Consider the following 22533-nt stretch of genomic DNA (forward strand, 5'->3'; position numbering starts at 1 on the left):
GACGGTCCGTTCCCATCCGATTTCCCCCATAGAGATGCATGGGGAACTGACAGCTGTGTCTCCGCACACAGCGCGGAGACACAGCTGTCCTCCTGCTGCTCAGCGGGGGGATCGGCGGCTCGATCCCCCGCTGAGAAAAACATAATCCGTCCGACGGACGGATAGTGTGAAAGGGGCCTAAGAGAAAGAACAGGAAAGCCGGATAGAGAGAGAGGGAGATGGGGGAAAAAAAACAAGAAATTAGGATAGAGATGGAGATAAAAGGGAAAGAAAAGAGAACAAAGCGAAGGAGTGGTAAATCCTAAAATGTACCATAAGTGGTTTTAATTCTGTATGAGTGAAAGGGACTGAGGGAGCGCTAAATGTCCGCTGGTTAGGGGCACAAATTACTTGCCTTGCCTTGGGTGCGGACAACCCACGCTACGCCACTGGAGCTGGTATGAAATTATTTCCAGGGCTGGTTTTTATTCCCAGTCTGGCCCTGCTGGAGTCCCAGGACGTTGCCTATTCCTTAGTGTCTACCAAGAGGGAAGTTACCTTGTAGAGAGTAGACATGGCAAAGAGTGTCCTCTGGTTACTTGTGCACTACATTTGGAGTATCCCAAAGCCTACCTTGCACTCCAACCAAGTTAAAGGAACATTAAAGCACAAATAAGATATTTCCTTCCAGGTCGTTGAGTTGTGAGACCGTCCAAGTTGTCATGTGCTTGGCTATTCATATGCCCAGATGGGAAGAGAACCTGGGGCATTCCATTGGGTTTATGGCTGAATTCACAACACTGTGGGAACTTTCCCAAAATGCAGAGAAACATGCTACCTTTAGCAGATGCATGGCCGTGACATTAATTGTTATTGGCACCTCACGCATCTGCAAACGTGTGCCAAACCGCATGCTGCTGCAGCACCATACGTTTTGAGCCAGGGACTTCTTTTCTGCGTTTCTCGCACACAGGGTAGCTCATTGGAATGATGCACTGTGCTTTTTAGGCAGCCCATTAATTTCAGTGGGCTGCCCAACATGTGGAAATTTGCAAAAAGAAGTGCAGGCATGATTTTTAAAAATGGTACTACAGTACCCAGCATTTTTGTGGTTAGCTAAATGCAAGGGGGGTCTCATTAAGAATTAATGGAACCAGCCCGTGCTGAAGGCAGCCTGTTTCTGCTTTTGCACGCGTTCCTGCACCACAACTGGTATGAGCAAGCCCAGGCAGATATTCAAGGCATAAAGAATGTCCAAGTCTTGTTCAGAATAGTTCTAGTATAAACACTTGTGAGCAAACAAAAACCTAATTAACAAAATATCTAATATGACATAAACCGTAACATTTTCTTGCTTGCCCCATTGAAAAGCATGCCAGGTATGTGTGAAATGACAACATTTTTTTCAGGATCAGTCCTATGCAATCCACACAAATATATTAAACTATTTTCAAACTAGCTTATTTGCTCTCCAATGCATTATATAGATTTTATTTGTTTCCTCGCCTCTGATTGTGTCTAACCCTTCCATCGTAGGGTCACAGCATCTTGGGAGGTTCATAAGGAAGGAATGGGGGTGAGGGATGAGACCCTTTTTAATTCCAAACTATAGACATTGATATGATGGAAGGGCTATAGCAGGGTTTCTCAACTAGGGTTCCTTCAGAAGTTGCTAAGAGTTCTCTGAAGCCAAATAATTATTTCAAAGGTTCCACCGTGTTAAAAAGGTTCAGAAAGGCTGAGTTTGACATAAAACGAGGTAAAGAAATTAATGGTGAACAGCATAGTATTTAGCTAGTGAATGAATGAAGTTAGAACCATGGAAGAATGGAGGAAGTTATTGAAACCTCTTATCACAAAAGGGACCAATTCCGTAAAAACTTGGTTCTACTGGTTGGACCATACCTGCTCTTCTGAATATCACACTCTTCTGTGACTAACATGAAGATCCTTTTTATAAAGATGCAATTCAGGACTGTAACGGAACCACCGACTCACACTGTACTTGTGGTCTTCTGTCAGTATACAGCTTCCTTGCAGTCATGAAAATATATACCAGATTTAAAAAAAAGCACTTGTGAGTTTTTTTGTACAATTCTTCTTTAAGGGGGCGTGGCAGGGGGTGTGTCCCATGCCTACATACTTTTGCTAATAGGTCAGTCTCATCTCAAAAAGTTGGCAGATATGGTGATATAGTGTATTTAGAATCCAGTATGTGTTTGCTCATAGGCATGTTCATACCACAGGACATGTCCACCATACTCACAAATACATTTTATTGGCTTGGCCATCAGCTGGCCTGGTCATTTCTTTCTTAGAAATGGCAATTGATGGAGACCAATGATGGACAAATTCCTGGCATTGTAGTCTCGAACAGCATTTTTCAACCAGGGTGCCCAGGCACCCTGGGGCGCCTTGAGGTTTCTTCAGGGGTGCCTTGGCCTAAAAATGACCCCAAAATTGTATACAAGCTGGTGGGTGGATGAAACCTGCCTTTTAGTTACACAAAACCACAGGTATTCATTGTTCGCCATTACAATCTTTTAGCTGCCAACCTCCCAGTGACCAATGACATCATCAGTTGATAAGGAGGATGTCAGTTGCCTGCATATCATCCTTGTTTGACCCTCCCTTGCCTCTCTTCATCAGCTTTGCGATCTCATTAGCTAAGTGAGGGAGAAGAGAAACATTCAGTCTGTACCAGTTTGCAAAAGTGTATTTGCTTTGGAAGAATAAACCACCGCTAACACTGGGTGTCCTACGTGTATTGATGTTGCTGTATTATGTAAAACTATAAGAATAGTTTTAAAATTTTAGATTGTGGCTCCTGAAGACTGTCCATAATTTTGGAGGGTATTCCAAGATTGTCTGTAATGTAAGGTTGAGAAACACTGGTCTAGAAGACCAGCATATGCTGGCTTTCCATCCTTAACAAATCCGGTATACTCGAAGGTGTGTGGACGCCGCAATCAAAGTGCATTTTAGGCTGTTCCCCGACCAACCTGGTGTCTCCATCCATATTGCTAGGGAGTGGTGAGACTGTTTCAATCAGAATTATCTTGCATACCTACTTGCATCCCACCCCCATCCAGTATTTCTAACACCTCCATGCTTGGACACCGTTCGTATCCGCAGTCATCCACCCCCAACCTGCTCCGGACTATCCCATGAGCTGCTCTTTACCGAGTGGAAGACTCGTACGATTTATACAGCATGGATCTTTGTTGTATTTGACTGAGGGTCTGATTTACCTTTATCAACTATCCATGGGATTAGAGCAGGTCCCCACATCAAACACTCACCTGTTTCCATCATCAAGAGTGTAGAGCTTTGGTTCCTTTGGATAGGCCTTCAATTTGTTTCCCAAGCAGACCTGCTTTTGTGGACTGAGGGAATGTTGTCCATCTCCAAACACCGAATTGCCCTGTTCATCACTCACTTATCTAATTCTAGGTGTACTGTATGCAGTGTTGGGGGTAACGAGTTACAATGTAACGCGTTGCGTTAACTACATTACTTTTTTTGGTAACGTAGTAACGTAACGCGTTACATTGATAACATTGGCAACTAAATTACTTTACTCGGCTTGAGTAACGCACTTTCCTGCGTTACCCAAGCCGTTGACATCTCGCACGGGCCGAGGAGGAGGCGGGAGGAAAAGGAGACGCGGGGGATCGTGTGGCCGAGGAGGAGTACGGGAGGACTGAGGAGACGCAGGGGATCATGTGGCCGAGGAGGAGTGTGGGAGGACTGAGGAGACGCGGGGGATCATGTGGCCAAGGAGGAGAGCGGTAGGACTGAGGAGAAGATGCCCGCCACTGCAGGTAAGTGCACTAGTCTCTCTGACGTGGTCACTCTGGCATTGAAAGGGGGGCACACTGTGGTCAATCTGGGGGCACACTGTGGTCACTCTAAGGGGGCACACTGTGGTCAATCTGGGGGCACGCTGTGGTCAATCTGGGGGCACACTGTGGTCAATCTGGGGGCACACTGTGGTCACTCTGGCATTGAAATGGAGCACGCTGTGGTCACTCTGGCATTGAAAGGGGGCATGCTGTGGTCACTCTGGCATTGAAAGGGGGCACACTGTGGTCAATCTGGGGGCACCCTGTGGTCACTCTGGCATTGAAAGGGGGCACTCTGTGGTCAATCTGGGGGCACCCTGTGGTCACTCTGGCATTGAAAGGGGGCATGCTGTGGTCACTCTGGCATTGAAAGGGGGCACGCTGTGGTCATATATATATATGAATAAAACAATAAATATTGTATTGTTTTTTTGTGCACTACCAGTGTTGCTCATCTTAGTTTAAAAAAGTAATTAGTTACAGTTACAAATTACTTCTCCCAAAAAGTAATTGGGTTACTGACTCAGTTACCACATAGAAAAAGTAATTAGTTACTCAGCAAAGTAACTGTGACTTTTTTTTTTAATATTCTATAATGCAATTACGTTCTATAACATCGTTAATAGCAAAGATGTTTATATTAACTGATTGATGAAGAATAAAAACACTATATACAGTATTTTAGAACATTTGGTATTTATTTTAACCGAACTCAATAGATTGCAGCCTGCCATAGATATAAATGATATGCATAGAAACATATAAAAAATAAATATTGAAACTAAAATTCACACTGGTGGTGACGTGGGTGTGGCACACTGGTGGTGGGTGGCTGCCTGGCTGGTGGTGGCGTGGGCGCTTGGCACACTGGTGGTGACGTGGGCGGCACACTGGTGGTGGGCGGCTGCCTGGCTGGTGGTGGCGTGGCACACTGGTGGTGGCGTAGGCGCTTGGCACACTGGTGGAGACGTGGCACACTGGTGGTGGTGTGATGGGTGGCTGGTGGGTGGTGGTGGCTGGTGGGGGTCTGAGTCCTGACTCCTGAGTGTCTGTGAGTTTTGATTTTTTTTGTTACCTGCTGTGCTGGGCTTGCTGGTGGTGGTGTGGCCTCTGGCCTGGCAGGCACACTGTTGTCCGGGTCCCTCTGGCTCCGTCCTCCTGCAGGCCTCTCCTCTTCTGGGCTGGCTGTGTGCGTTGGTGGACTCGTGGTGGTGGACTTCCTGCTGGCTGCTGCTGCCCAGTGCCCTACTGCCCTGTGGTGGTGGTGGACTGGTGGTGGAGTCTCCTCCTGGCCTGGGCTATATCGTTTTTAAGTTGACTGTGTGACTGACTGGTGGGTGGTCTCTTAACTTAGTAACTCTGCCACTGCCCACTGGTTGACTACTAAGTACAGTACTTCACTTGTATATAATATATATTGGCACTGCAGTCAGTGTGGCACTGGCACTGTGGGTGCCTGGGCGGCAATTGCAATGCTGGGTCGGATCGCTGCGGCTGCCTCGCCGGACTCTATGCCTGCCCCTGAGCCTGTCCTCCGCTGCTGCCGTGCTGGCTGTGAGATCGTTCCGACTCCTGTTGTCACGTGACTCAATCGATGAGTCTCCTCCTCTTCTCTCTCCAGGACCACGGACAGCGGTCATAGAGGAGAGGGGGAATACAATTACATCTACTGCCATCTAGTGGCGGTAGATGTAATTGCGGTAACACAGCCGGAAGTACCGGCAGCGGCGTTACAGGGAGAAAATGAGTAATCTGATAGATTACTCGTTACCCTGAAAAGTAACTGCGTTAAGTAACGCCGTTTACTTAAACGCAGTTACTTCCAACACTGTGCACTACAAATAAATATGCGCATCGGAATTTGTTCATATTTTTTTTCAAAAGTAAAGTAATAAGTAGTGAAGTTACTTTTCAAATGCAGTAACTAGTAAAGTAATCTCATTACAATTTACAGAAGTAACTAGTAACTAGTTACATTTTTTGAGTAACTACCCCAACACTGACTGTATGTGTGTGGATGGAAGCTTGTCTGGAGCAGCTGCCTGTCTGTGGTGACAACGTTGTCCTTTTTAATACTGGTTAAGGTGGAGGTGGAATTTTTAGTATTTGTATTTCCGAATAAAGATTTTTGCATTGATTAGATATACCGGTCTTTTCCTCCTTGACGAAACTCTTGTAGACCCTAGTCCTCTTTAACCGCTTGCCGCCCGCCGAGCGGTGCGACCATTATCCTGGGCCGCCGTCATATGACGGCGGCACTTTAAGCAGGGCAGGCGCGCGATCGCGTGCGCGCCGCCCTGCACTGCCGGTGTCGGGGTGTCCCCGGGACACCCCCCGTCACCGGCAGGGGGGAAACAGCCAATGGGCGTGGCTGTTTCCCACGTGATCGGCTGTGTTCCAATGACACAACCGATCACAATGAAGGCGCCCACAAGATGACCGCGCATGCGCGATCGGGAGCGCGCAGCGCGGTCATGTCGGTGGCACTGTGTTCCGTAGGAACACAGCTGTCACCGGCGGTAGTAAACAGTCACTGACAGTGACTGTTTACTATGTGATCGGCTGTGAATCCATTCACAGCCGATCACAAAATGTAAACAAAGAGCAGTAACTCACTGTTACTAGCTCTTCTCTCCTCATACAGTTTCCAGTATGAGGAGAGAAGAGCTAGAAATAGTGAGTTACTGCTCTGTACACCTGTCACAAAGTAAAAATCACACTAATAAAAGGTCCCCACACAGTCCTCAGCCCCCCCCCCCCCCAATGTCACCTGTCACCCCATCAGTGCCCAGAAATTGACACCCATAACGTTCACATGTGAGCGTAGCGATCGCAGGCAGAATCACTGCGATTCTGCCCGCGATCCGGAAATCATTGCAAATCGCGGGATGCCTGTGCGTTGCCCCTGATTTGCAATAGCACCCCAAACGCTGTGCGATGTTGCCGCCATTTCCGCCTGCCGAATCGCGGTAACATCGCGCAAACATCGCATGACGCCCAAAAAAGGTACAAGAGTTTCTTTGGAGCGTCATGCGTTGTTTGCGCCATGTTACCGCGATTCGGCAGGCGGAAATCGCGGCAACATCGCACAGCATTTGGGGTGCTATTGCAAATCACGGGCAAAGCACAGGCGCCCCGCAATTTGCAATGATTTCTGGATCACGGGCAGAATCGCAGTGATTCTGCCCGTGATCGCTACGCTCACATGTGAACGTAGCCTAAAGTTCACCGGTCACCAGAGACTGCCATCAGTACCGCCGTGCACCATCGCCCGTCACCTGTCACCCATCAGTGACCATCGCCCGTCACCTGTCACCCCATCAATCACCGTCACCTGTCACCCCATCAGTCATCGTCACCTGTCACCCCATCAGTCATCGTCACTTGACACCCCATCAGTGATCGTCACTTGTCACCCCATCAATCATCGTCACATGTCACCCCGTCAGTGATTGTCATCTGTCACCCCATCAATCATCGTCACCTGTCACCCCATCAATCATCGTCACCTGTCACCTCATCAATCACAATCACCTGTCACCTCATCAATCATCGTCACCTGTCACCCCATCAGTCATCGTCACCTGTCACCCCATCAGTCATCGTCACCTGTCACCCCATCAGTCATCGTCACCTGTCACCCCGTCAGTCATCGTCACCTGTTTGCCATATACATGCAATCACTTACTGACCGCCTAACGACTATATGCGTCGGCCATTAAAATCTAAATACTGGGGTTATGGCAGCAGATAGACCCCATAACCCCGGTATTTTTTTAAACGGCGGGCGGTCGGCTTTCAGATAAGGGTGGTCTCAGTGGCGGATTCGCCGCAGAATTACCCTTACGGTGCAGGGGAAGAGGTGCCCCCCCCCCCTCCTGCCGCGTCCCAGACGTTTTCCTAGCTTACCGGACCCGCCGGCAGCGGGGAAAACTATCCGGTCCCGGATCCTCAGAGACAGGAAGTCGAGTGAGGGCAAGATGGCCCTCATTCAACTCTATGGTCTTGGAGGACTGGAGCTACGTCAAAAGACGTTGCCTAGCAACCGGTTTAAAGGGCCGCTTTTTTTTTTTTGCTTTTTTTTTTTCCTCTTTCAACTATTTTTTTTTTTTTTTTCTTTTTTAGTGCAGTTGTGAGGTGTGAGGTCTTTTTGACCCCAGATCTAACAATAAAGAGGACCTGTCATGCCTGTTTCTATTACAAGGGATGTTTACATTCCTTGTAACAGAAATAAAAATGATCAAAACATTTTTTTTTTTAAACTGTGTAAAAATAAAAAAATAATAAATAAAATAAATAGGAAAAAAAAAAAAATTAAAGTGCCCTGTCCCCGTTAGCTCGCGCGCAGAAGCAAACGCATACGCAAGTCCCGCCCACATATGTAAACGGAGTTCAAACCATACATGTGAGGTATCGCCGCGATCGTTAGAGCGAGTGCAATAATTTGAGCCCTAGACCTCCTCTGTAACTCTAAGCTAGTAACCTGCAGAAATTTTTAAAATGTTGCCTATGGGGATTTTTAAGTACCAATGTTTGGCGCCATTCTGTGAGCATGCGCAATTTTGAAGCATGACATGTTGGGTATCTAATTACTCGGTGTAACATTATCTTTCACATTATGGAAAAAAATTGTGCTAAATTTACTGTTTTCTTATTTTTTAGTTCAAAAAAGTGAATTTTTAAAAAAAAAAAATCGCATTTGGAAGACTGCTGCGCAAATATGGTGTGATAAAAAATATTGCAACGATCTCCATTTTATTCTCTAGGGTCTCTGCTAAAAAAAATATATAATGTTTGGGGGTTCAAAGTAGTTTTCTAGCAAAAAAAATGATTTTAGCTTGTAAACACCAAGTGTCAAAAATAGGCCCAGTCTTAAAGTGGATAAATGGACAACTTTGTGTAAAGCGCTACTTGGATGTGAGGCCTCTGTATGTGGCCAGGCTGTGAAAAAGTGTTACACATGTGGTATCGCCATACTCAGGAGGAATAGCAGAATGTATTTTGGGGTGCAAGTTTTGCTATGTACATGCGATGTGTTAGAAATATTGCATAAATGCAGTGGCGTACCAATGAGGGGGGCGGGGGTGCGGCCCGCCCCGGGTGCCACTCACTGGGGGGTGTCAGCCGGTGTCCTGCCCAGTGTGTTCAGAGTCAGACAGATCCCGCAGTGTGAAGGCAGCTGCAGTGGCTGGCAGCTCCTTCAGTCCGTGCTGCTAGTGGGGGGCGGAGCCGCGGCGGGAATAAGGGGGCGGAGCCGCGGCAGGAATAAGGGGGCGGAGCCGCGGCGGGAATAAGGGGCGGAGCCTCGCCGGGAAGAAGGTGAGTGCCCATTGCAAAAGTGTGTGCTGGATAGGAGGGGGATGGGGCTGCTACATATAGATGAATTCATCTTTCTCTATTCTTCCTGCAGCTTCCTGCTGAATAACTGATTCTCCTCCTCTCCCTCCTGCAGGAAGAATAGGGAAAGATCAATTCATCTATATGCAGCTGCCCCATCCTCCTCCTATATGCTGGCCCCCCAAAGTTCTTAACCTCCTCCAGTGCTCCTAATCCCTCCCTCAGTGCTTTTAGCCCCCCCCCAGTGCACTAGACCCCCCCCTGTTCTTTAGCCCCCCCCCCATGCTCTTCAACTCCCCACAGTGCTTTCTCCCTCCCCCCTATGCTCCCTGTCCCCCCCCCAGTGCTCTCCACCCCCCTGATTTTTCCTTGCCCACCCCCCTAAGTGCTCCCTGTCCCCCCCCCCCAGTACAATCCACCCCCTGCACCTTCCAACCCCCCTACAATGCTTTCCAAACCCTCTCTTAATTCTCTCCAGCCCCCCCCCCCCACCGTGCCCTTCACCTCCTCCAGTGCTCTCTGCTTCCCCTGTGCTCTCCGGCCCCCCTAGTGCTCTTCTATCTTCTATCATGTCCTCAGTCTCTGACCATCTCCTGTATCATGTCCTCAGTCTCTGACCATCTCCTGTATCATGTCTGCAGTCTCTGACCATCTCCTGTATCATATCTGCAGTCTCTGACCATCTCCTGTATCATGTCCTCAGTCTCTGACCATCTACTGTATCATGTCCTCAGTCTCTGACCATCTACTGTATCATGTCTGCAGTCTCTGACCATCTCCTGTATCATGTCTGTAGTCTCTGACCATCTCCTGTATCATGTCCTCAGTCTCTGACCATCTCCTGTATCATGTCCTCAGTCTCTGACCATCTCCTGTATCATGTCTGTAGTCTCTGACCATCTCCTGTATCATATCTGCAGTCTCTGACCATCTCCTGTATCATGTCTGCAGTCTCTGACCATCTCCTGTATCATGTCTGTAGTCTCTGACCATCTCCTGTATCATGTCTGCAGTCTCTGACCATCTCCTGTTTCATGTCTGCAGTCTCTGACCATCTCCTGTATCATGTCCTCAGTCTCTGACCATCTCCTGTATCATGTCCTCAGTCTCTGACCATCTCCTGTATCATGTCCTCAGTCTCTGACCATCTCCTGTATCATGTCTGTAGTCTCTGACCATCTCCTGTATCACGTTTGCAGTCTCTGACCATCTCCTGTATCATGTCTGCAGTCTCTGACCATCTCCTGTATCATGTCTGTAGTCTCTGACCATCTACTGTATCATGTCTGCAGTCTCTGACCATCTCCTGTATCATGTCTGTAGTCTCTGACCATCTACTGTAAATTGTCCTCAGTCTCTGACCATCTCCTGTATCATGTCCTCAGTCTCTGACCATCTCCTGTATCATGTCTGTAGTCTCTGACCATCTCCTGTATCATGTCTGCAGTCTCTGACCATCTACTGTATCATGTCCTCAGTCTCTGACCATCTCCTGTATCATGTCTGTAGTCTCTGACCATCTACTGTAAATTGTCCTCAGTCTCTGACCATCTCCTGTATCATGTCCTCAGTCTCTGACCATCTCCTGTATCATGTCTGTAGTCTCTGACCATCTCCTGTATCATATCTGCAGTCTCTGACCATCTCCTGTATCATGTCTGCAGTCTCTGACCATCTCCTGTATCATGTCTGCAGTCTCTGACCATCTCCTGTATCATGTCTGTAGTCTCTGACCATCTCCTGTATCATGTCTGCAATCTCTGACCATCTCCTGTTTCATGTCTGCAGTCTCTGACCATCTCCTGTATCATGTCTGTAGTCTCTGACCATCTCCTGTATCATGTCTGTAGTCTCTGACCATCTCCTGTATCATGTCCTCAGTCTCTGACCATCTCCTGTATCATGTCCTCAGTCTCTGACCATCTCCTGTATCATGTCTGTAGTCTCTGACCATCTCCTGTATCACGTCTGCAGTCTCTGACCATCTCCTGTATCACGTCTGCAGTCTCTGACCATCTCCTGTATCATGTCTGTAGTCTCTGAATATCTCCTGTATCATGTCTGTAGTCTCTGACCATCTCCTGTATCACGTCTGCAGTCTCTGACCATCTCCTGTATCATGTCTGCAGTCTCTGACCATCTCCTGTATCATGTCTGCAGTCTCTGACCATCTCCTGTATCATGTCTGCAGTCTCTGACCATCTCCTGTATCATGTCTGCAGTCTCTGACCATCTCCTGTATCATGTCTGTAGTCTCTGAATATCTCCTGTATCATGTCTGTAGTCTCTGACCATCTCCTGTATCACGTCTGCAGTCTCTGACCATCTCCTGTATCATGTCTGCAGTCTCTGACCATCTCCTGTATCACGTCTGCAGTCTCTGACCATCTCCTGTATCACGTCTGCAGTCTCTGACCATCTCCTTTATCATGTCTGCAGTCTCTGACCATCTCCTGTATCATGTCTGTAGTCTCTGACCATCTCCTGTATCATGTCTGCAGTCTCTGACCATCTCCTGTATCATGTCTGCAGTCTCTGACCATCTCCTTTATCATGTCTGCAGTCTCTGACCATCTCCTGTATCATGTCTGTAGTCTCTGACCATCTCCTGTATCATGTCTGCAGTCTCTGACCATCTACTGTATCATGTCTGTAGTCTCTGAATATCTCCTTTAGCAAGGCTCCAATCTCTTACTCAAACTTAAACACATTGCTAATATTAGCTATCTATCTATGCTGAAGGTAGGACTGTGCAGGGGAGGCAGAGAGTGCAAAAGGGGGAACTGTGATTAGAGAGACGGAGGGCAGACTGCAAGGGGCACTGTGATGGGGGGCTGTGAAATTTGTGCAAAAAATATTCTTGAAAACATTACATTTTTTTGTGGGTGTTTTTACATTTTAAAGTCGGGGGGGTGCCAGATATAGGATCCGCCCCGGGTGCCAAATGCTCTAGGTACGCCACTGCATAAATGGACAGCTTTGTGTAAAAAAAATGTGTTTTCATTTTCTTTCCACATTTTCCAAAAACTTGTGGAAAAAAATGACATATTCAAAAGACTCATTATGCCTCAAAAATTATACGTTGGGCTGTTTGCTTTCCAAAATGGGGTCATTTTATGGGGGTTTCCATTGTCCTGGTGCTCCAGGGCCTTCAAAAGTGCGATAGGTTGTCAGGAAATGATATGTGTAATTTGTGCTCCTAGAATGCCGGACGCTGCTACTTGGATGTTAGGCCTCTGTATGTGGCCAGGCTGTGAAAAAGTCTCACACATGTGGTATCGCCATACTCAGGAGGAGTAGTAGAATGTGTTTTGGGGTGTAGTTGCAAGTATACATGTGCTGTGTGAGAGAAATAACCTGTTAATACGGCAATTTGTAAAAAAATAAAAATAAAAAAAAATAAATCTTCATTTTGCAAAGCATTGTGGGAAAAAATTACAACTTCAAAAAACTCATCATGCCCCTTATTAAATACCTTGGAATGTCTACTTTCCAAAAAGGGGTCATTTGGGGGGTATTTGTACTTTCCTGACCTTTTAGTGTCTCAAGAAATGAGATAGGCCTTCAGTACATCAGGTTTGATCAAGTGTGATCAATTTTCAATGAATAGCACCATAACTTGTGGACTCTATAACTTTCACAAAGACCAAATAATATACACTTATTTGGGGTTTTTTTTTACCAAAGATAAGTAGCAGTATAAATTTTGGCCAAAATTTGTGAAGAAAAATGACTAATTTGCAAAATTTTATGACAGAAACAAAGAAAAATGCGTTTTTTCACGATATTTTCAGTCTTTTTTTATTTATAGCACAAAAAATAAAAAACCCAGTATTGATCAAATACCATCAAAAGAAAGCTCTATTTGTGTGAAAAAAAGGACACAATTTTTGTATGGGTACAGTGTTGCATGACTGAGTAATTCTCAGTCAAAGTGTGAGAGCGCTGAAAGCTGAAAATCGGTCTGGGCAGGAAGGGGGTGAAAGTGCACTGTAGGCAAGTGGTTAATTATATGACCAGCATATGTTGACCTGATTTCCTCCAATTGTCACTGCTTTCATTTCAGATCTGCGGATCAATTCCTGTAAACCGGAGCTCATGGTCACCATACCACCAAGCACTGTGAAGCCAACCACTGGGCCTCCGCTGCTGCAAACCACCGGCCAACAGATCCCGGAACCACAGGAGAGATCAACAGCCTGGCCAATCTTACCAACCAAAGAGTCAACGAGCCGTCCATTGCTTACCACGCTGATAACAACAGTAAGATTGCCACCAAAAGAGGTTCCGCCAGCTATGACACGATTGCCACCAAAAGAGGCTCCACCAGCCACGACACGATTGCCAACGAAAGAGGTTCCGCCAGCTGCGACACGATTGCCACCGAAAGAGGTTCCGCCACCAAGGATGACCACTCAACCACCAACAGAAGAACCGACCAACCCACCGGAAAATCAAGCAGCACGACAGAGCGAGAGAATCGTATTTGGAAGTAAAGTCATCTTTTTTTTTTTAATAGACCGATGATTTGACCTGTTCACCAAGAGCTTGTTCTCACGTGTGGCTAGCATAGTCCTGGGAAATCCCTTTTCAGAGGGCAATTTACATGTGGTGAGGAGGTGATATGTCGCCTCTTCATTGTCTGTTTTAACCCTCAGAATGCTGTACCCCTGCACTGCAACCACTGCTAAATACAACACGCCATTTAACTTCTGCCATGGTCACAAACCACAGCATCACAGCAGTGGCATGGGTCCATCCTTGGATGGTTGCATTGCTTTGTTTAGGAGGGCAATCAGTAACATTGTTGCAGAATGTTTTAGTGACAAAAAAATTTACTGACGGAGCACATTTTTTTTACTGACAACTTGAAAATGACAGAACTCCAATTAACCTCATGGTTTTACCCCCTTCTTAACCAGGCTATTTTTTGCGATTCGGCCCTGCATTGCTTTAACCGGTTCCGGACCGCCCACCGCATATATACTGCGGCAGGGCGGCCCTCCTGCACGAACCGACGTAGGGCTACGCCGGTCGCGTGCCTGCAGCTAGGGGGCGAGCGCGCGCTGCCGGCGGCACGCTCCCGCCCCCACTCGGCAGTGGGGACTCCGATGCACAGGGAGGCGGCTTCGATTGCCACCTGACACCCGCGATCGTCCCCCGCTCTATCCAGCGATGTCCACAAGTCCCTCAGCTGTCCGGAATAGTTGATAAGTGAATTCGGGAGGGCCCAAGAAAATGTTTGCCCAGGGTCCAATCAATATTAAAGATGGCCCTGGGACCAGTGACACTAATATAGTAACTTAGCTCCCAACTGTCCCGGATTTGGAGGGACTGTCCCTGATTTGGAACATAGTCCCTCTGTCCCTCTTTCCTCCTCATTTGTCCCTCATTTTGGTCTGATCTATATAGTTGTATATGAAATGCACTTTTTATCTTTCAAAAAGTGTTTCCCAGTGCTCAACCTTTCATCCTAATTGTAAATTTCAAAAGCCAATATAAGGGAATAGTAGAGGTAAAAAAAAAAAATCACTTGTGGGTTTAAAGGAGTTGTAAAGTCAGAAGTTTTTTTTATCCTAATGTATTCTATGCATTAAGATAAAAAGCCTTCTGTGTGCAGCAGCCCTCCTAATACTTACCTGAGCCCCATCTCGATCCAGCGCTGTCTACGAATGCCTCTGCCTATCCAGCACTCTCCCTCTTGATTGGCTGAGACCCAGAAGCGGCGTCATTGGCTTCCGCTGCTGTCAAACAAACTCAGTTAGCCAATGAGGAAAGAGAGGGATGGGGCCGAACCATGGCTCAGTGTCTGAATGGATACAAAGAGCTTTGGCTTGGCTCAGGTGCCCCCATAGCAAGCTGCTTGCTGTGGGGGCACTCAACAGAAGGGAGGGGCCAGGAGCACTGAAGAGGGACCCGAGCAGAGGAGGATCAAAGCTGCCCTGTGCAAAACCAACTGCACAGAGCAGGTAAGTATAACATGTTTATTATTTTAATTAAAAAAAAGAGAGACTTTACAATTACTTTAACCACTTGCCGACCGCTGCCCAACTATATACGGCGGCGGTCAGCCCCTCCCAGGCAAAGTGACATACCAATACGTCACTAGCCTGTGAGCCAATAGGGGACGAGCGCGCACTGCCGGAGGCGCGCTCCTGTCCCGGCTCGTTCCCTAAGCAGCCCGCGCGTGTGACCGGCGGACCCGATGTCCGCCGGTCACTCGGCGATCGTCGGGTGGAGAGGGAGAAAGGCAGGCGGCTAATGTAAACACAGCCGCCTGTCATTCTTCCCTGTGTAACAGCACAGATCATACAGTCCTGCTATGTAGGACCGTTGATCTCTGCTGTTACATGAAAAGCCACATCCAATCACAGTAAGAAGCACGCCCCTAGGGACACACTTAACCCCTCCCTCTCCAATAAAGTTAACCCCTTCCCTCCCAGTGTCATTTTTACAGTAACAGTGCATATGTATAGCACTGATTACTGTAGTAATGTCACTGGTAACCCCAAAAGTGTCAAAAATGTCAGTCAAGGGTCCGATCTGTCCGCTGCAATGTTGCAGTCCCGCAAAAAAAATCGCAGATCGTCGCCATTACTCGTTAAAAAAAAAAAACAATAAAAATGACAAAAATCTTTCCCTTAGTTAGTAAACGCAATAACTTTTGCAATCAAAATACGCTTTTTGCAATTTTTTTTACCAAACATATGTAGCAGAAAGCAAATTGGCCGAAAATGTTAAAAAATTTTGATTTTTACATTTTTTTTTGGGGGGGGGGGGGGATTTCATATAAAAAAATTTGAAAAATATTGTTATTTTTGAAAAACTGACGCTCTTTTTTTGTTTATAGTGCATGTTTAAAAAATCGCACAGGTGATCAAATACAACCAAAAGAAAGCTCTGTTTGTGAGAAAAAAAGGACGTCAATTTCATTTGGGTACAGCGTCACACGACCGCGCAATTGTCCGTTAAAATCACGCAGTGCCGAATCGCAAAATAGGCCCTGGTCAGGAAGGGGGTAAAATCTTCCGGGGCTTAAGTGGTTAACTAATCTTTTTTTTTTTTTTTTTTGTATAATTCTCCTTTAATGGGGTGTGGCAGGAGGTGTGTCCTATGCCTACATACTTTTGCTAATAGGTCTCCCCAGGGCTTTTTTTCTCAGAAAAAAGGTGCAGGAACTCAACCACGACCCTGTGTTTACAAGTGATAGTGTTGAGCGTGGAGCAGAGGGCCTGAGCCAAAGGTGGTGGAACTGAGTTCCACCAAGTTCTAGCTGAAAAAAAGCCCTGGGTGTCCCTCATTCCCATGGGAGGTATGCAGTAATCAGTGCTAAAAATATGCACTGTCACTGTACTAATGACACTGGCAGGGAAGGGGTTACCATCAGGGGAGATCAACGGGTTAAATGCGTGCCTAGCCTGTGCTTACTCGCTGTGGGGGAGGGGCTTGTACTAGAGGAAGGCAAAGATCCGTGTTCCTGCTTTGCAGATCATGTACTAGGTATGTGTAGAGCGGCCACCCCGGGGGGGTCACAGGATTCTGATATAAGGACAGATTCCCAGTTCAGTGTCATTTGATGGTTTTCTTTCATGAAATGCATCTCAAGACACACAATTACATTCATTCATTCATTCATTCATTCATCATCTATCCTATGTAAATATATATTTTTTTATTACACAGAACTACCGACCGCACTGCTTGTCCTGGCGCTGGTGTTTTTCGTGGCAGCCGTTGTCCTCGCTATCTGTTACATTAGGAAGTGAGTAACACCCAATAATACTAACAGTACAGAACGCTTTTCAAATGCAGTTTCATGGATGCATTCATGAAGCATTTATTTGTAAAATAGTTTCTAAAATATTTAAAATATAACTCCACTTTTGTTGAGAAAAAAACATTCCCCTCTGGGTGATCTCTGTACATTGCAGGGATTATAACAAACTTTGTTGCAGATTCCTACATTTTGTTATCCTGAATAAATCATTGTTTCTTCCTCTGTGCTGAGTGGGTCTAATGGGAGTGGTTTCATAATTATCTATCAGCTGTGGCAGCTGCAGAGCTCTAATGAGGAAATCTGCTGGGCCTGCATCCCTTTAGACGTGTTCCTATTGGGAGTCTCTCACCAAAAATGACATTTGTGTTGCAGGGGATGCCAGAAATCTGACTTGTATCTTAGTGCAGATACATACATATTCCCCAGCACACCAAGGATCTTGCACAGCAGAACGAAGGAAACTTTTTTATTTCAAAAGGATCACATCAGGATAGGTGCAACGTTTCGGAGTCACGCAGGACCCCTTTGGCAAGTAGATCACATGTCTGACGAAGGGGTCCTGCATGACTCAGAAATACTGCACCTATCCTGATGTGATCCTTTTGAAATAAAAAGTTTCTTCGGACTGCTGTGCAAGATCCTTGGTGTGCTGGCGAATATTGGCGCTTTTCCACTGCATGGTATGGATCGGTTTAACGCTTTTCCACTGCATGGTACGGATCGGTTTGGCACGGTTTTGCGCTTTTCCACTGCATGGTACCACATGGTACGGGTTAGAACGGTTCGGTACGGTTTGGTACAGCAGCACTTTTCCACTACATGGTACGGCTCGGTGCGGCTCGCTTAAACAGTACCACCTCGGTTGTGGTTCCAAGTGGGCCGTACTGATACCATATCCCACAATCCTTTGCATGCAGCAATGATTGTTTGTCACTACTAGCCACTGATTGGTCAGAGAATTGTTGTAATCCCACCCACTTACTACTTTCGTGGAAAAGCAAACCGAGCCGAGTAGAGCCTATACAGTGCTGAAAGGTGCCGACTCGTACCGCGCAGTGGAAAAGTGAACCGAACCGAGCCGGGCCAAGCAGTGCCGAGTGGAGCCGAGCCGGTACTCGCAGTGGAAAAGTGCCATATGTATGTATCTGTGATAGAACCAGTGTCCAGCTGGTGATCGCTGCAGCACCCACAACTGATGTTCCTATATCCAGGAGGGTGTGCGATGGGAATATGAACTATTTTGTATCTTAGTGCAGACTTCTGGGAAAATTGGTGAGCCAATCACACAAGCAGGAAATGCTGTTTCTGGGGGTGTGGTCAGTATACATTCTGTGTACAGAACACCTCCAGGCGGCCATATTGCATTGCATTTTCAGAAAATTACAACAGCTGCAGATTGAAAAGGAAAGGTAGTTTTTAATAACATTCAATCACAATATGATTTGTGTCACAATTTTATAGGATATATTTTTTTTCTTTATTTTCTTATTTCTTTCCCCACAAAAGTGGAGTTATCCTTTCATAAAATTTAGACAGCATGTATAGCAACTTAAAAAAAAAATCTACTAATACATAGACATCTACTAATACATAGACATCTACTAATACATAGACATCTACTAATACATGGACATCTACTAATACATGGACATCTACTAATACATGGACATCTACTAATACATGGACATCTACTAATACATAGACATCTACTAATACATGGACATCTACTAATACATGGACATCTACGAATACATGGACATCTACTAATACATGGACATCTACTAATACATGGACATCTACTAATACATGGACATCTACTAATACATGGACATCAACTAATACATGGACATCTACTAATACATGGACATCTACGAATACATGGACATCTACTAATACATGGACATCTACTAATACATGGACATCTACTAATACATGGACATCAACTAATACATAGACATCTACTAATACATGGACATCTACGAATACATGGACATCTACTAATACATGGACATCTACTAATACATAGACATCTACTAATACATGGACATCTACTAATACATGGACATCTACGAATACATGGACATCTACTAATACATGGACATCTACTAATACATGGACATCTACTAATACATGGACATCAACTAATACATGGACATCTACTAATACATGGACATCTACGAATACATGGACATCTACTAATACATGGACATCTACTAATACATGGACATCAACTAATACATAGACATCTACTAATACATGGACATCTACGAATACATGGACATCTACTAATACATGGACATCTACTAATACATAGACATCTACTAATACATGGACATCTACTAATACATGGACATCAACTAATACATGGACATCTACTAATACATGGACATCTACGAATACATGGACATCTACTAATACATGGACATCTACTAATACATGGACATCAACTAATACATGGACATCTACTAATACATGGACATCTACTAATACATGGACATCAACTAATACATGGACATCTACTAATACATGGACATCTACTAATACATGGACATCTACTAATACATGGACATCTACTAATACATAGACATCTACTAATACATGGACATCTACTAATACATGGACATCAACTAATACATGGACATCTACTAATACATGGACATCTACTAATACATGGACATCAACTAATACATAGACATCTACTAATACATGGACATCTACGAATACATGGACATCTACTAATACATGGACATCTACTAATACATAGACATCTACTAATACATGGACATCTACTAATACATGGACATCTACTAATACATGGACATCAACTAATACATAGACATCTACTAATACATGGACATCTACTAATACATGGACATCAACTAATACATGGACATCTACTAATACATGGACATCTACGAATACATGGACATCTACTAATACATGGACATCTACTAATACATGGACATCAACTAATACATGGACATCTACTAATACATGGACATCTACTAATACATGGACATCAACTAATACATGGACATCTACTAATACATGGACATCTACTAATACATGGACATCAACTAATACATAGACATCTACTAATACATGGACATCTACGAATACATGGACATCTACTAATACATGGACATCTACTAATACATAGACATCTACTAATACATGGACATCTACTAATACATGGACATCTACTAATACATGGACATCAACTAATACATAGACATCTACTAATACATGGACATCTACTAATACATGGACATCAACTAATACATGGACATCTACTAATACATGGACATCTACGAATACATGGACATCTACTAATACATGGACATCTACTAATACATGGACATCAACTAATACATGGACATCTACTAATACATGGACATCTACTAATACATGGACATCAACTAATACATGGACATCTACTAATACATGGACATCTACTAATACATGGACATCAACTAATACATAGACATCTACTAATACATGGACATCTACGAATACATGGACATCTACTAATACATGGACATCTACGAATACATGGACATCTACTAATACATGGACATCTACTAATACATAGACATCTACTAATACATGGACATCTACTAATACATGGACATCTACTAATAAATGGACATCTATTAATACATGGACATCAGGAAACTCATTGTTATTGTATGTATTTTGCTGCAGGTACAAAACCAATGTCTTCTTCAGGAAGATAAAGGAAAAGGAGTCTGTGGAGACCAAAGTGTTCAAGGAAACCACCGAGAACACGAAAGAGGAAGAAGTAACCTCCAATGGGAGGGGGGAGATGCCGCTAACCCCCGATGCCAACACAGGGGGCAGTATGGAGGCCGAGGTGTAGCTGTGACACGGACTCGGAGATAAACTTCCAATGGGCCACCGAGGGAGGCCGCAAGCCAACAGACAGTTGATGGACAACATCAGACCGAGCCGCGGCCTTGGAAACTCCATATGAACATTAGTGATAGGCTGGAGACTTTTGTGGCCTCACCAATGTACCCAATAAAAGGGGAAAAAAATAAAAAAACTGACTTTGTAAGCAATGGGACTCGGTCACCGGTCGGCCAGCTTGGCACGGGTTGCAATAATTTGGAAATGTAAATTATAATCTTTATGCGAATCGCTGTTTGTTATTTTTACTGCCTCATTCCGACAAAAGAACAACTCCAATCTCATTTACACAAATCAGCTTCTATTTTACCATCTTATTACTGACGGTGGATGTATGGTGCCCGCCAGGTGCGTGCAACATGCCTGTTATTGTGCTGATCACAGGCAAAATGTAAAGAGCCAATAAGAGTGGATCTGTACCTTGTGACTGCTATGATGGCCCTCTTTATGGACTTTATAATAACCCCTTCACCTCCTCCACCCTCTGTTTGCCTTGAAATTTCCCCTTAACCTCCACACTCTGTTTGCTTTTACATTAACCCCTTCACCTCCTCCGCTACCTGTGTGGCCTGTACATTAACCCCTTCACCTCCTCCCCCCTCTGTATGGCCTGTACATTAACCTCTTCACCCTCTGTATGGCCTGTACATTAACCCCTTTACCTCCTCCCCCTCTATATGACCTGTACATTAACCCCTTCCCTTCCTCCACCCTCTGAATGGCCTGTACATTAACCCCTTCACCTACTCCACCCTCTGTATGGCCTTTACATTAACCCCTTCACCTTTTCCACCCTTTGCATGGCCTGTACATTAACCCCTTCACCTCCTCCACCCCCTATGTGGCCTGTACAATAACCCCTTCATCTCCTCCCCCCTCTGTGTATGGCCTGTACATTAAATTCTTCACATACACTGCCCCCTGTGTTGCCTGTACATTAACCCCTTCACCTCCTCCACCCTCTGTGTAGGGCCTGCACATTAACCCCTTCACCTCCTCCACCCTCTGTTTGGCCTGTACATTAACCCCTTCACCTCCTCCACCCTCTGTATAGGGCCTGCACATTAACCCCTTCATCTCCTCCCCCCTCTGTGTATGGCCTGTACATTAAATTCTTCACATACACTGCCCCCTGTGTTGCCTGTACATTAACCCCTTCACCTCCTCCACCCTCTGTGTAGGGCCTGCACATTAACCCCTTCACCTCCTCCACCCTCTGTTTGGCCTGTACATTAACCCCTTCACCTCCTCCACCCTCTGTATAGGGCCTGTACATTAACCCCTTCACCTCCTCACCCTCTGTTTCTGACCTATACATTAACTCCTTAACCTCCTCCACCCTCTGTTTCTGACATACATTAACCCCTTCACCTCCTCTGCCCTCTGTTTCTGACCTATACATTAACCTCTTCACCTCCTCTGCCCTCTTTATGGCCTATTCATTAACCCCTTCACCTCTTCCGCCCCCTGTGTGGCCTGTATATTAACCCTTTCACCCCCTCCACCCTCTGTTTGCCTTGAAATTAACCCCTTCACCTCCTCCACCCTTTGTATGGCCTGTACATTAACCCATTCACCTCCTCCACCCTCTGTTTCCCTTTACATTAACCCCTTCACCTCCTCCACTCTCAGTACGGCCTGTACATTAACCCCTTCACCTCCTCC

At 45.5% G+C, this 22533-nt stretch overlaps 1 protein-coding gene across 1 annotated transcript in view; it reads left to right on the top strand.

Annotated features, from left to right (window-relative positions):
- The window catches only part of LYVE1 (lymphatic vessel endothelial hyaluronan receptor 1), a 35923-nt gene extending 14901 nt beyond the window's left edge, over positions 1-21022 (top strand). The window contains exons 4-6 of the mRNA XM_082270874.1: positions 13228-13653; positions 16845-16923; positions 20644-21022. Of these exons, the coding sequence (XP_082127000.1) occupies positions 13228-13653; positions 16845-16923; positions 20644-20818 (680 nt within the window). The 3' untranslated portion in view covers positions 20819-21022. The remainder of the gene's footprint in view (positions 1-13227; positions 13654-16844; positions 16924-20643) is intronic.
- The last annotated feature ends 1511 nt before the right edge of the window (positions 21023-22533 follow it).

This window comes from Pelophylax lessonae, assembly GCF_965119305.1.
Source record: "Pelophylax lessonae genome assembly, chromosome: 10".
In the NCBI taxonomy this organism is placed as follows: Eukaryota; Metazoa; Chordata; class Amphibia; order Anura; family Ranidae; genus Pelophylax; species Pelophylax lessonae.